The 16,054-nt window shown below is 38.0% G+C and overlaps 1 protein-coding gene across 1 annotated transcript in view; it reads right to left on the bottom strand.

Moving 5' to 3' along the window:
* Positions 1–16,054, bottom strand: part of pros (homeobox protein prospero) — a 156,218-nt gene that overhangs the window by 23,197 nt on the left and 116,967 nt on the right. The window contains exons 3-5 of the mRNA XM_089640992.1: positions 8,108–10,975; positions 7,788–7,999; positions 6,497–6,651 (exon numbers count right to left, since the gene is read on the bottom strand). Of these exons, the coding sequence (XP_089497118.1) occupies positions 6,497–6,651; positions 7,788–7,999; positions 8,108–10,880 (3,140 nt within the window). The 5' untranslated portion in view covers positions 10,881–10,975. The remainder of the gene's footprint in view (positions 1–6,496; positions 6,652–7,787; positions 8,000–8,107; positions 10,976–16,054) is intronic.

Here is a 16,054-nt window from a genome sequence, read left to right as displayed (position 1 = left end):
GAAAGCTGAGCTATAAATTTTAGACAGAAAAAGGATTGCAAGTTTCGTGACGGTAGAACTCACCGTTCCAAAGTTGTTTCTTAGTAAAAAAAAATATTTAATTTAAAAATCCTATTAATTCTAAGTAATATATTTGTGTAACATTATTCGATGAAATATTTTTCCACTCTTAAAAAAAAGGGTTGGGCTTATGATATTATACTGCGTATGCCGCCTAGCGTGGCCGCCTAGCGAGGCGAAGCAACAGTCCCGTTGACCATTTGTATGTAAACACGAGCAAAGTAGGCGGAGAAGATATGACCAACCCTTTCAAGCCGCCCTCGCCCCCGCCCCCGCCCACAAGGCAGCGGGCGGCAGTTCTCTAGGGCGGGCCCATAGAACAAGGCGGTCGTAACATTACTAAATAATGTCACGTTTGTCACGAATTTCTTTCTTGATGGATGCAATAATAATAATAGTCAACGAGTAGCCATTGTCTTGATGGTCAGTATTCAAACAAAATATAACACGATTATAGTTCGTTAACTATGAATACATATATCTCGTTAACTTGTGAATCTTAAATCTACTGCCTTTCTCAACTGAATTTCTCAGAAACAGATGATTTGAATAGTGAGAAAAGAATTATTACCGCAACTACTCGTGCGATTTTAGGCAAATTTGCGATCGCTTACCATAATATGAACGGTAAAAACTAGTTGGTTTCGTTGGGTTAATGGTATTAATTAAATATGGTTAATGTATATAAATGACACCAATCGCTCGAGTGGACAGGAGAAGACATATTTTTTTTCTTAAAAAGAGGTAAGTAATTTTGCTGTTTTTATGCGTATCGTTTCTTTGTAATTTTTTTAATGTTTACTCCCTGAAACTCGCAGGAGTGGGTGGTAGGTGTTGCAAAGGGTCCGCGGCTCAATTAGCAGCCTCTAATTAGCACAACTACCCTTGAGGACTGGCCATGGAAATCTTGCCATCCCTGTCTCATGCATGTCGCTAAAAGAGTTAAAGGTAATAAATGTACCCCACGCGCTCTGGCTAGCTTTAAGCTCGGAGTAAGAACTGCAAATTTGTGAATCAGAAAATGATAATACACACAAAAATGCGATCATAAAAATAGTGTCCACACAAATCAACAAACATTGACTCGGCGCTTTTAGTGGCGTGGTTAAGTTTCCTGGAACTTTGTGGACTGCGAACGCATGAGAAACTTTTAAAAGTAAATATTTAATTAATCGCCAAAGAACCTGAAAAAATCTCACTTCAAAGGAAGTCCCCGGGCATGGCCGCCACAAGGAAAGGCGGTGGTAATTAGCAATGAGAAATTGAAACCTTTTTTAACGGTTGGCAAGGCTTTGGCCGCGAGTGTGAACTCAAAGTTGGCCACTTTGTGGGCTTTGATTTTACTTCGGAACTTGTGGGCGGCGGTTGCGCCGGACTGCAAGAAAGGCAAATTCCGCAATATTTTATTGACACTTTTGCATGTTCATTAATGAAATGCCAATTTACAAATTAAACAGAATCGCAAAGAAGTTCATAAGCTTCCTTTTAAGTTTGTGAAACTTGAAATGTAAATTATACTACATGCATTCAGACGTGCTCCACAAATTTTTCCTTTTAAGAATTCCAATTAATTTACGTGTTTTATTGTACTCAGTCATTCAATAGTTCTTGAAAAATGATTAAATCATTCAAATGTCTGAATGCTCCGTACGAGTTTTGACGTCATCGAACCCCATTTTACTAGCCACGATGGTGAGATTGATCTTTCGGAACAAACAATAGTTTATTACATGGAGAAAAGATTGCTGCCCTTCACGAACGAATTGATAGATTTCCTGATGAATTGTTAGTAAAATACTAGTTTTAGTAATATCAAGATTTTGGAACACGTGTTCATAAAAATCCTAATATTTTCGAATTTCGTGATTATATAAATATTATCAAGATAAATGCAGGTGCATGAACACGTATTCTGATATATTAGGAATTTGCTAAAAGTTTATCAGGGAACGGCCTGCACCCGTTTTAAACCGGATTACCAATAATTTTTAAGAGATTCTGTGACGGCCTCCATCGTAAGGTTCTCGACTAGCAAGCTAGAGGTCGCAGGTTCAAATAAAGTAAATCTTATTCATTAACTTGTGTTATTTCACAAATTATTCATTTAAAATAATGTATCGTATATTTGCGCCACGTTCCAGAGTGGAAGATACCACCATTCAGAATTGGCTTCTGCTGTGTTTGGTGACCACATCTGATTAGCCAGGTACTTCTTCACTTTCCTCTTCCCCATCTCCTACCCCTAACCACAATCTTCAGCCTCGTGACATACCCTAATTGGTGATGCCATAGTCTCAGTGGCTCCAGATGGCTGGGAGCAGTTGTGCGGTTTCAAATAAAATAAAAATAAAATTGCAATACTCATTTTTCTTCTCATTATAATTAATAAATAATTCTTGAAATTCCTTGGAATTTACAACACTTATTACTTAATGACAAGTATTTCGAAGAGAGTATTTAGTATGTACCTATTTGATTAAAAAAGAAAGTCAATTAACGCACCGCCAACACTTAGGGATATTACTTTTCCTAGCTGAAGAGTAATTTTGCTTATCATGCGCATTACTTAAGCCTGCGGCTAATTTCAGCCATTACCGTTTCTTTTGGGTTCCTCCCCGCAGCTTAATGAACCTACGCCACTAATTAGAGGTGCGCCCAATGTATGCCCGAGCGCCATCTTTCTAGGTGGTGTCGCAAGTGTGATGCACGTGGAAATGTCTGTATACGTGGGCCCACGTGGGAAAACCCCCGACAACAAGATTTTTTAAAGCTGGTATTGAAAGCGATTAACTGATTAAATAAACACCTAAAATTTAATTTTATTTCAGAGAATCTCCTTTTTAAGATTTTTTTTTAATTAAACGTATTTCAAAAAAATAATTAAAAATCTATTCGTCTAAGCAGAGATAACACTAGATGACTGAAAGTTTATTTATTTTTTACTTATTATTTTATTTCATTTCTAACTAGTCTATTAATTGTTTTACTAACTTTTAATAAAATTAAACGTTTACATTATGATAATAATGATTATTAAAAAATTAAAAAATGTTGTAAACATCAATATTTTAGTAAATATCAATTAATTTTAGATTAAAAATATGTTAACATTATTTGTAGACAAAAATACATTTTTTTTCCCAATAAGATAAATTAATAATAAGTAATGACTAAAAATAAGAAAAGTTATATAAAAACAAAAAAAACTTATTACGGAATAAAATAAAAATAAAATAATCTCCATCTACGATGTTTTCAGCAGCCGAGAGAATCTAACCGTGAGATCTGTTCTAATGCAACTGTCGTTTATTCAGCTAGCACCTTATTTCTATTATGAGCTATAGAGCTATTCAAACCATAATTTAAAATAAAATAAAATATTTATAAAACAAATGTTGAAACAAAGTCCGAGGCCGGATGGTAAATTTGTATGTTTTTTTAATAGCCATTATCGTGGTTGTTGACATGAAGACTGTATTATAGTATTTCTCTATTCTGAGAGCAATTTATCAAATAAACAATAGTGTCCAGCAATAGTGGATAGTAGAGCTGACATGGCGGACCCACCCTGAAAATAATACGAAAGGAAAGAAAACAAGTCGGTCTGGAGGGAAATCTTGACTAGTTGACTAGTGGGTGAACTGGGGGTGAACTGGGGGTGAACTGGGGGTATATTAGAGGTGCGCTGGCACCTGGGGAGGACACGCAAACAAACAAACCAACTTACCACCTTCCCGACGAATTAAAAGATTATTAAAAATGTATGAAAGTATGTGTAGTTAACTTGTTTTAATTGACAAATTGCCTATATTTGGGCGGAAATCTAAGCTAACATAACTAGTGAAATAAATAACTAAATGTATATTCTAATATTATCAACTACTTAAGTGTTCAAATTTCAATTTATAGCTTCGAATAAGAAACTCAAAATGATATTTCAAAAAGTAACATCACAATTTTTGTACAAATATTTTTTCTCCAAATTGAGGTAGGTACTTACTAATATTCTGCATATCATTGGGAATATCTACGAACATTCTTGACATCGGATACACAATATTTAAAAATAATGTACTCAGAAGGTGACCCTTTTCAATTTCTCGTCGCGTGGTCACATTAATACATTCAAATTACACGGAGTAAGCGCAGGAAATAGGCTCCTTCCGACATGCAAACTTTACACTAATGTCCCGCAAAGGGTGGACACCTCACTGAAGCGATCCATCACCAAAATATAAATAGTATATAAGCATACAAAAATATAAGTTCAAAAAAAAAAAACAAGATTTTTGACATATTTTAATTTTGTACCCTGAAGATGCTTGTTCTAAGCGAAACCGGTCAATCATAACAAATCAATTTTCGTGGTTATATAGAAAGTAATTGTTACATTTTTATTCCCTTTTTTAATATTTTCTACATTTTTTATTATAATTATAATTACTGCATGTATTGTGCCAAAACATGATTTCTAAAATATTTTTTTCTCAAATCTTTGAAATTTTCAAATTATTATCCACTATAATCCGCTTTGGTAATTTCAGTAGATACATAGTCAAAAAAATTACAGCAAAACACAGTAGTGTGAAATTGGAAAGCTATTTATTTCATTCTTACCCAAAGGTTTATAAGCCCGTTACCTTTTCCCAAAGGTGAATGTTTTCCCAACGTTAATGAATTTTGTAAATATGGCATTCTCATGCTTACAACAGGTAATTATTTATGTCAGACGTTTCGTGCGGTATCATGTCCCAAAAATTCCACTTTTAATTTTATCATTAAGTCAAGGGATTCCACTTATTCAGGTGTTCTAATGACGACGATTTATAAAAGAGCTTTGGTGACATTCTGATAAATGCAAAGGTAAAAATTTAATTTACAAGTATTGAGGTCAACATTACAACCTATAAAAGCAAGTAATAGATAAAAAACATTTAAACTACTTATCAACATATTATGAAAGCATTTTTTAGTAGTTTTGTATTTTTTAGATGTTTTTGCCTTGTATCTTTATTTTGTTAGCGTATCTTCCCCATTGTCTATAGATAAAGCAATCCCCCGAACGTGACTTGGCTACAATTAGATCGGTGCATCCCATCATTTAATACCATTGTTTGCGCAGTTGGCACTGTTTGCACGCCACTCCAGTCCAGGTGAGTTTGGTTACATGTTCGGGTCTTTTTTTCCATCAGATACCATCTAAGATAATAGGGGCCCGTGGCTGATAAAGGTTAATGCTTAGTAAGACCCGTCACGTATCGCGGGAGGCGAATTAAATCGATCGCGACCTAATCAGTTTTCCAGAAAATCCAGATAGGCAGACAACTCCGCCAGTTACCAACTGGTAAATGGGTACTTTCTCACTATTAAAGAGAATCATTTCGACACTGCGTAAGGCTTAGGTACTTACTAAAACTGCAGTTATATAAAACAACTTTTATAACTAATAAACAATCAAATCATTGTCTGGTCTAAACAAATTTGACACGACATACTAATCACAATTTGTAAGGGTGTTTGTGACATTACATTTCTCCAGAATAAAACACTCATCAACGTCATTTACATTTAAAAAAAATCAAGTTTGACTAAATTACTAAATGCTGTCGGTATTTATCATTTTAATATTTTCATTTATTTATAGGTTGCTCTGTTAGACATTTCACGAAATTATTATAATTACTAAATTAGTTTTAACTTTTTAAGCCAATGTGTGCCTAAATAAATATAATTTATTGTCTCAATCAGCATTGGAAATCAGTGACATATTTAGTTTAGGTTTCATAATATATTATGAATTATGATTATGTTCATGTTAAGAACCCGCCATACGGTTATGCGAGGGACGCGGGACACGCTACGAAGCTGATAATAAATTCTTCCATCACATATGGCCATTGGCTAGCACAAGCACAAAGCCTGGGGGTGCTTTGTCTTATCTTTGCAATTATCTGAAGGCTAAACGACAAACAACTTTTCTGATAAAAGCCGAGGCATTATTGATTTTTCCTCTTCGCGCTATCTGCCACTATCTGCAACTTGGCAATCGTGACTCACTATGGAAAATATGGCTTGATAAAATAATTGATTACCAAGAAACGTTGAAAAGCTAACTTCCACAATAATCATTATTTGAAAGCGTAGACCTATTTTTTGTCAAAAAAAACTTGGGGGAGTGATTTTTTTGCGACTCGAAATTATAATCCTATTTTTGCTGTACAATAACAAAACTGATATCAAAACTGGTTGTACTTATGCACATAAAATTATAAAGACGATTTTCATTGTTAGATCATATAAAAATTTGTAGGTGTTGGCGTTTTTTTATGTACACTAGCATGCCAATAGAAAGTTTATAATGTGATATACCGGCTGTCTTGATAGAGTTACTTCATAATAAGTTGTGATACAGAAGTAGGGAGAATATGGGACTTACCGGAAGTTGGAGAACCACTTGACAAGCTGCGCCGTGTTGTTCTTGTTGAACTTGATGTCAGGGAAGTACATCTTCAGCACCGCGGAACTGGGATAGCGCACCCAGAAGAACATCAGCTTGGCCTTTCTCAGGTGCATCGGTGTCAATGTAGACGAGTGCAAAGGAGTCAAGGAAAAATATGGCAATTGTTGTACATTTACGTACAATGCACAAAAATCAATCAATTCAAGAAAAAAATAAATGCAAAACAAAACAGTCTGAAGCTGAAGTATATTACTGAGCACAGTGGATTGCATTTGGAAGCTCTACTATGTTTATCCGCTAAGCCTTAATTTATTGCTAATCCAGTAAAAAAATACAAATCCAATTCCCTGAAGAACCGCGGAGTTAATCTCAGATTTATTTCCTCGCGTTCATTCCTGCCAGTCAAAGACCTGATTTCACTTATTGGATTTGATTTCAACCCCGTCGCATAGACTATGAAGGCATTGAAGGAATTCTCCCCCAGGTACAAGCTACAAGGTAAAGATATCAGTGTTCGCAGCAATGCTGGAATATGATTGTGCGGCTTCATTGACAGGAAAAGAAACAATACGTTAAGCCCAAAGGTGAGACCTTACAAATCGTAAGGTTAAACAATCCGAGAAATAAGATACATACCCGGGACGGAATACCGTGTGGAAAATGAATTGATTTCATTTCTGTTTTGTATGCACCAGAAAAACAAAGCCGTAAAAGTGTTAACCGCAAACTTAACAAGAATAAGAACAATAAAATAGGAAAGTATTTCATGCTAACCACAAATAATGACATCGAAAAGTCAATGAATCATGTAATTATCAAACTACCTACTATTTTATTTACTAATTCGTTTATTAGACAGGTAACTTCAAATCGCGATTGAATTCAAGAACCGTTAGAACTTTTCAATATAATGAAACATTATTATGCTATTAGAGTAATTTTTAAGGGAGAAACTTTTAGGTCCTTCACTGCATTCATCGTCTAAAATAAATTATTCAGCGCAAGATTGGTGAACCGCTGCTTTGTAATGAAAGGTTTTAGAAAAATAGGGCTTTCGATAAGGCATTTCATTGGAAAAGTTTAAATTTAAAACTACATCTAACATTCCTTTTGCCAATAAATTCTTTGGGACTGAGTTGGCGGGAATGATACTTTAAGTTTGTAAGGTAGAATTAGACAATGTACCTAGCATTAGGCCTGAGTAATTGATATTTAATTATAAATAAATGCTGTAATCAGTGTAGGTTATGTATATTGTAAAGGATATAGTAGGTTGAATTCCGTCATAGGTGAGGTCCGTTGAGTTGCAGTCAGAGTGCGGGTCCGTGGAGTCCATGGGCCTGAGCGCGGGGTGAGAGTAGTCACCCTCAGCATGTCGCGCGGCGGCCAGCAGCGCGGGGTGCAGCAGCGCCGGGGCGTGTGGCAGCGGCGGGGAGTCCCGTCCGACCTGCTCCAGCAAACCCATGGAGGGCGGGCTGCCTAGCTGGCCTTGCCCTCGCCCAAGCCGACCCATGCCCATCCCTCCCATCCCGCCCATGCCGCCCATCCCGCCCATACCTCCCATCCCTCCCATGCCTCCTACTCCACCATGGAGACCCCCATGGTGTCCAAAGAAGGGACTGTACGGGGAGAACACTTGGGATTCGTGAAGGGAAGGATTAGGAATGGCCACAGATGTAGGAAGAGAAACAGGGAGCATCGAAGGAGGAGGATGATACGGCCGCGGAGAAGGTGAGTCCGCCGGCCCAGGACACGGAGAAGGTCCTGATCCATCTTGAGCCAGGATTCGACTGACGGTCCTGGGAGTGATTCGTGTGTCTGTCACCTTGTGGCGCTTCTTCTTCGGCGTGACAACAAGGCTTAGAGCCTCGTTCTGCTCTGGGTTACTGTCCCGGTCAGATGTGCAGAAGGGGTTGCCCGGCCCTGCAATGTGTCCCATGCCGCCGTACAGGCCTCCCGGTGTAGCTCCCTGGGGTGGTTTCGGTGCCTGGAACATTGCCGCTGAAGGCGAAGGTCGGGGATGACTCATTTGTATCATGGGGCCGAGGCCTCCGTCTGAACCAGCACCACTTGAGTGCATCGGCACGCTGATCGGTGGAAATGCCGATCCGTTCATTCGGGGCCCATTCATTTGTAAATTTGAATGCATCATATTGTTTGGGTGAGACATCATATGATTGGGAATGTTATTTAAATTATTTGGAATATTCGGATGGTTTGGCGTGTTACCTGATTGAGGGTTCATCGGAGGCCTGTCAGAGGGTTTGAGGCGAGGAGACTTTCGCTCGAGTAGTTGCGAAGCCAGCATAAGATCCTTGTTGAGCTGCTCGGCCGCTGCTGCCGCCACTTCGGATTGCTTGCCAATATATCTTCTCTGATGCATGAAACGTGTCACTATTGAATCTATCAGCCCGGATAGTGATGCAGAAATTTCTGTCTTGAGAACGTCAGCGAGGCCTTCCAGATCAGAACTCGATACAGGTCCGATCGAATTAGCACTATTTCTCATCATACTTAATCTTTCAGAAAGTTCAGATGGAACTGAGGGTGTTTTTGACTGAACAGAATTTGGTGGAGAATGCTGATTCTGAGATAAGTGTTGCTGGCGTTGTTGCTCTGCTGCTTGTTGAAGCTGTTGCTGCTGTTGTTGGTGCTGGTGTTGCTGTTGCTGCTGCTGTTGCTGTTGCTGTTGTTGTTGGTGCTGCTGTTGTTGTTGTTGCTGATGGTGTTGTGCCGCAGCCTGGTGATGCTGTTCAGCCGCATGAGCTGCAGCAGCAGCAGCTTCCTTAGCCATCGCCTGTCGTACTCCCTGTTCCATAAACAGTTTCTGACTCACTCCTAAGTACATTGCCGCAGCGTTGCTAATTGCGTGATGTGGATGATGCTGGTGTTGCATCGGATGAGGAATTGGCGATTCGTGGTTCGGATGAGGCAAATGTGGCATCATGGGAATAGCACCGTTAAAATTTTGTGGAATTCCATGAGGATGTGCCATATGTGGATGCATTTTAGCGGACATCATTTTACTCATCACTTGTGAAAGCATATTTGGAGTGGACGTAATCGGTAGCACGGGGGTCGGAACCCTCTCTTTAACAGGAGATGATGGTGGTGATCTCGGAGATAACTTTTCTTCGTGCACACTATTGTCGTTATCCATATCATTATCGTTATCATTATCACTATTTAAATCTTCGTTTTCGTGAGTTTCAGATTCTTGTTCCATTCTATTGCACAATTGGACGTATTTTTGTTGCATTTCAGCTAATTGTTCTTGCATAGTTCGTAGTTGAGATTTCAAAGCATTTTTTTCAACGATTTTTTGGTGAATTGGTGGTCTGTCAGAATCTTCGTCGTCCTCGTCGTCCAGCATAAGTCCCTGTAAATTGAGACCCAAACCAAGTCCGGCTGCTGCATATCGCTCCGCTGCACTGTTATCGTGTTGTTGAGGTTGATATAATTTTCTTTTTTTGCAACCATTCACTTGCGGTTGAATCGGGACAGGACTCGATCGCATCGTTGACACTATATTTTCCACTCGCGCACGTTTCATATCCAAAGGAACGGGTTCACTCTTCAATCCAGGTGAAGCTGGTCCATCTTTGTCCGCGAGCCGTTCTGGCTCCGCCTTAGGAGTGACAAGAGCCTCCACCGAGGCCGGTGAGGGTAGGGACCGACCGGAGTCGGACCCGCCTCCGTTGACTCCGCTGAGGGCCTCGTCCATGAGCTCGGCTTGCTGCTGCCGCCCTCCGATGCCGGCTTCCCGCAGACAGTCTCTCATGGCAGCCGCAGCGGCCGTTGCCTCGTCTCCACTGTTTGAGTCGCCTTCGATTCCGTTCATTCGTTTTCCACTAACTCCCACATCACCGTTATCACTCGCGTCGCGTGAACCATTTTTAATTTCGTTATTATTGTTATTAATGCTATTATTATTATCGGTTTCGCCCCCGTGGGCGTGAAGCTCCCGCTCTAGCTGCAGAAACTCCTTTTTGCGGCCTTGCAAGATGTCCCTGAGCATGTGGTGCGCCAGGTCAGGCGGCGACAGGCCCCCGGATCTCGCGGGGCCTTCTTCAGCCTCTGGAGTTCCCTCCTGTTTCACTTGCCGCCCTAAGAGCTCGTTGAGCATCTTTGCTGGCCCGTACCCCGGCCCGAAGAGGCCGAAGTGTTGTTGATTTTGGCTAAAAATAGCGCCGTAAAGTCCGCCACTCATGAAGCTAGGTCGCGAAGTAAAGTTCGGTATCGAGGAGTAACTATTTCTGGGCTCGCCGGCGTCCACGCGCTGTCTGGCTCGTTTCGCTTTCTTCAGTAGCTTATCTCCGTACAAGCCGAAACAATCTGTCTCCTCCTCCGATGACATCATAGGAAGGACGAGCTATGATTGGCCGAGGGATCGACCTGTGGAGGGGATAAGGAGAGACCCCACCCTCAGCCCCCACTAGTCGGCCTGTGTGGAACCTGCAATAAGGTGAGCGGTTAGTACTGCCACTAGCTTCGGTCCCGTAACCCCGGTACAGTACGGGAGCGGGGGGCAGCTGCGCTGACAGCTGCACGCCGCTGTACACAACACACAACACACTACACATATATTGTATTGTTAAAAATGCATCTACTAACACACGATCATCATATTATTATTCAAATGCAAGTCTTATGACTTATGACAAACAACCAAGAAACATATTCGGCTTTATTATTATAACATTGTTTTATAAACGACTATTTGTTTTAAAACATTTGTTAACGTGTTTCAAACTTCTAAACATCAATCTTATTTGACTTATTACAGTTTTAAATTTATTAGAATTTGTTGCATTTTAAAATATAAAAAGCTATCGGAATCTTATCTGAACAATTAAGCAGAAACAAATTGTTCACATGTCTTTATTTCTGAAATAATATGTATATATATATTAAGTCGCCGTTCGAATTCATTTATTTTTATTTAAATATTTATTCACAAAAAAACGATGTTACATAATTTACAGAAAATAAATAAATAATTTTGATGTGTCATGTTGTTCGTATTTTTTATGTAACACGCCAAAGTATTCCGTTTATATTTTCTGTTTTATGTTTTTAAATGTGAAGTTTAAAAAAAAATAATGTTATGTTAAATATTAATGCCTTACAGGTAGCACTATATTTAAATTTAAGCGTCGAACCTTTTAATTTATAAGCGAGAAAGCGCAAGAATCTATGCAATTTATTATGGCGTTCTAAGGCGTTATTTGCCTCCTCTAAAGGTCAGGTAAGTTCAAAATGAAAACTGTCGCCGACCAGTTAGAAGTTTTTAGTAAAAAGTTGGCATTATTTCTTATTCTAGAAAGCGAAGCCGTTCATAGTCCTTTTTAACTTGCAATAAAGCCCGCCTACAAAAGAAACGACGTGAATCCGAAAAATGACTACATCAAAAGTGTGAGTTCAGTAAAATTATATAATTTCAAAACAGGTTTTTTTAAAGTTTCCCGTCAGGGAGGGTGATCGTTATTTGTCGAAAGTTTGAATTTCCGGTTGTTTAGCATAGTTCGTTTACGTCACTGAATAGATAATAAAAGCTAGAATTGCTTTCCATGTCGTTTAGAAAGAAACTCACTGTAGTCACGACTTTCGGTTATGTACGAATGGCCCATGTAGCGTACGCGCTTTGCTTCTCTTACGCTGCCTGTCTATTGCCATTCAATTTAATCGAAATGAAAATTTCATAATGATGTGGAAACGAATTTTTGCAGTTAAAATTTAAGCATACTCTTAGCAAATTTCTGTGTTAACTCGCCCGTTTGCATTTCGTCTATCTGCGAATTTGTTTGTACGTTCCGTTTTGTTTTCAAGGTGGTGGCCGATTAAATGGTTCAACAAAAAAAAAAACCAAATGCGAAATCGTCTTGTTTATTTGGACTTCCTCGTTCGCATTTTGAAATACTATGGTACCTACCTAACTACATGAAGATAGTTTGAAAAGGGAATTGTCATTAAGATAGTGACGTTCATTTGAACATTTTGTATTGTCCTTAATATTTAGTAATATTTGGCTAATTTATATAGCGCCGTTTTCGTGAGAAATCACCTCAAGGGCGCTGCAAAAATTATTGTTATTCGAAATAAATATTTAAAAAATGATACATCTAAACAAAAAGATTTATAATTAAGTCGGTAGGTAGATATTTAAGTACCTCCCTACAAATCTTATGATATCCGAGGAAATTTTGGTTTTGACTTATTAAATAGGAGATAATTAGAAACGTACATTTTTGAACACCAGGTCTACTGTTCACAAAACTGCTAGTGTATTTAGGTATGTAGTAGGTAACTACATAAGTTTAATGGTGTGCTTGGTGCTAGTGTAGTGACCACCAAAACGGAACTTGGAATGTTCTGTGTATTATGTGGCATTGTCAGTGTCTCCACGGTGTGTGAGCACGACATTAACTCACTCGGAGTGGAATCACTTATTATCATACTGGGAAATGAGTTTTTCCCCCATTGTACTAGCATCGATCTCGACATCCGGCCGCAGATGGACATCGTGTTTTTTGCAAGACAAAATACGCCGGAAGTCAGAGGCTGTAAATGATTGTCACGGGAATGAATCAGCTTATTAGTAACCCATACAAAGTCAACTGTTTCAATTGTCTGAAACTCGTTAGAATCGTTTTGAATCCCTACAGGTTTCTTCTATGGAATCGGACCTTGAGATGATATAATTCTGTTTTTCTCGCGGATTAACTTTTTGCTAAACATACTTCTGCGTAGCTTTACCAAGAAAATCACAATGAACGCGCACGACGCTAGGAGAATCAAGTTACTTGGCCATTATTTACTTTATCAAATCCATTTAACGAAATGGTTCCAGCTTATGCACTTATCGGAAATGCGTTCCTGAAAACATAATTTTTCTAAAGCGTAGATCTAGTAATTACAACAATGTATAAATGTAGCATGTTTCTATTATAAATTTAAGAATTATGGTAGTTTCAGTTCCTCCTAGAATAGGTTTCCATTTGTTCAAACAGCTTTTAAGCTTTCAGATCTTGTTGTGATAATTCTCGACAATGGCGTTGTAAAAATTAACCACGTGTTATTATTTTCAATATTAATTATTGTGCAGACTAAAGTCCAACGAATCGCCTACGCAGGAAATGTTAAGCTTAAACAAAAGCAAATTAATTGTCGTACGACTTTTCTTGTTGTTGCCAAATTAAATAAAAAAGTTTTCGCAATCTTTGTTGGTTCCTTTTATTGGGTGAACAAAAGAGAAATCGTTGTGCGTACGCTTTATTCAGGATTTATTTTGTATTTGTTGTTGGACGACGCAACCCCTACCAACTGGGCATTTCTAAAATAAAGCTAATTGGATCAAATCATAGACAATTAGAATTTCACACAATCTGAAAAATCCACATTTATAAATCCTTCATGATTCAGTAAACTAATAATGGACTTTTAATTTCCTTATTTCTTCCTGTAGTATTAACAAATAAATTCATACAAAATATAATATCTACTTTTAGTTAAAACCGTACCCCATAAACCAGACGGCCATACAACTGTATCTTGGCGTACACTCCTTCCTTCATTTACATTCATACATACTCATACTCAATAATTTTACTAACTTGATCGTAATGTCTTCCTCGGGAGTGTCCGACTTCTTTTACTTCTATATTCATAAAGCCCTTTGGATGGTGTTTCACAAAAATTGCACAAAAAAATATTTTTATAATGTTCTTATTATATTTTTCGGAATCTTATTAGATTCTTAGTTCGTAAAAATTTCACAAAATGACTTTTAATTAGATTTCCTCCTGACATGCCCAACATGCTATGTGCAGTGACCTGTTGAGCGAACGTGACCCCATGAGAAACAAAGACTTTCCATAAACAATAATGCACCATAAATAAATTCACCATAATAATTGGTAACATTAGTATATTCCCGCGCCGGGTGGGGTGGCTTATGGCGGAACATGGGAATGTTCACTGTTCACCCCCCCATCATTATTTTATTTGTGTCGCGGCATATCGCGTTATTATTCAAAGGGATGATATGGTTAAATTTACCCAAAACATGGCAAGCAAGGGTTACAAAATGACTCAATATCATAAGAATGTCAATAGGAAAATTTGTACATCGCAATTTTCGTGTAAACCTCAAAGGCGCTTAAGGCGAAGCTTAATGCCAAATCACTATTTTGTTTAATCTTTATAACGAATTGGTGTACATTATGAAAACAAAAATATATGCTTTAGTTAAATTGAAGGATTTCCTATCGCTTCGCTTGAGTAGAATACTAATAAAAAAAAATAACTCAATAAAAAATATAAATGCAAACTACTACAAAAAATATTTTTTCAATAGAAATGTATGAACGCATAAAGGAAACAACTTTTAAAAAATACAGTTTTATAGCTAAGATTATCTGTGACAGTTTCACTTGATTAACTTTTTTGCTTTCTTATAATATTATTTACAAAATAAGTAAAAACCAGTTTTTTGCTTGAAATCGAACTTTTCTAGACCCCGTTTGTCAAGCGATTTTAATGCCTATTACCTACGAAATAAGGTATACCAAGAATATGGACATTTTTGGCGTGTAGCAATCTCTTAATTGTTAGTTTTATACCTTGACGACCTCCGTAGTCGAGGGTTAAAGTTCTAGACTGCGAATCCGGTGGTCGCTTTTGATTACTTTGTTTTGTCTCACAATTTAATAATTTAAAATAATACATGGTATATTTGTGGTATTTTCCAGAATGAAAGATACTCTCAGTTTTGTCTTGGTTATTAGCCCATAATTCAGAATTGAAACATTGCTTGAAATAACTTTAGCCATGTGTGTTGACCAGATCTGAATATCCAGGTACTTCTCACCTTCATCTCCTGAGCCCTGCCCCTTATCCATTATCTTCAGCATCACATCAAAACTTATCCCGATTGGGGATGTCATAGTCTAACTGACTCCTGAGAGTTAGAAGCAGTTGGGAATCGTGTACGCGTTTAATATTCTTTTTATATTAAAATTGCACGCTTGAAAATTGCAAGTGCATTAGATCTTGTATTTTCTAATCGATGGGTGCTGTAAAAATCCCATATTTAGAATCTCCAGCACAGTTCACGTCACAGCGTGATGTATCTGTAAGTATTATAAAAGAGGACACCCTTTAATGGTTAATATTACAAGTATTCGTAATTACTCGAAATTCTGTGTTTTTGTTTCAACGATTAGAGAACAGTGCTTGTTGTTTATCTGCGAGTTTATCTAATACGTATAGGCGTTATCACCAAGCCATGTTTTCCTAGCGATTGTAGGAAAGACGCCCCTTATGATGAAGAGAAACACAGAAAAACAGTCCTAAACTACACCCACTTCATCGTATTACTAACTCTGTTTTATTGCTATTATTCAGATAACGAACTAATCTTCCACATGTTGTGCTTGTGACACATCTGATCGTCAAGTCTAGTTTCATCGTTCAATAGATTATTTAGTGATCGACCTGAATTTCGATTTCGGTTTTGGCCAGTAAACGAGTTTC

This window comes from Hesperophylax consimilis, chromosome 16 (genome assembly GCF_061612785.1).
Source record: "Hesperophylax consimilis isolate HC1 chromosome 16, BYU_Hcon_1.0, whole genome shotgun sequence".
NCBI lineage: Eukaryota > Metazoa > Arthropoda > Insecta > Trichoptera > Limnephilidae > Hesperophylax > Hesperophylax consimilis.
Note: the sequence above shows the minus strand (reverse complement) of the source record. Positions and strands in the feature narration are given on the sequence as shown.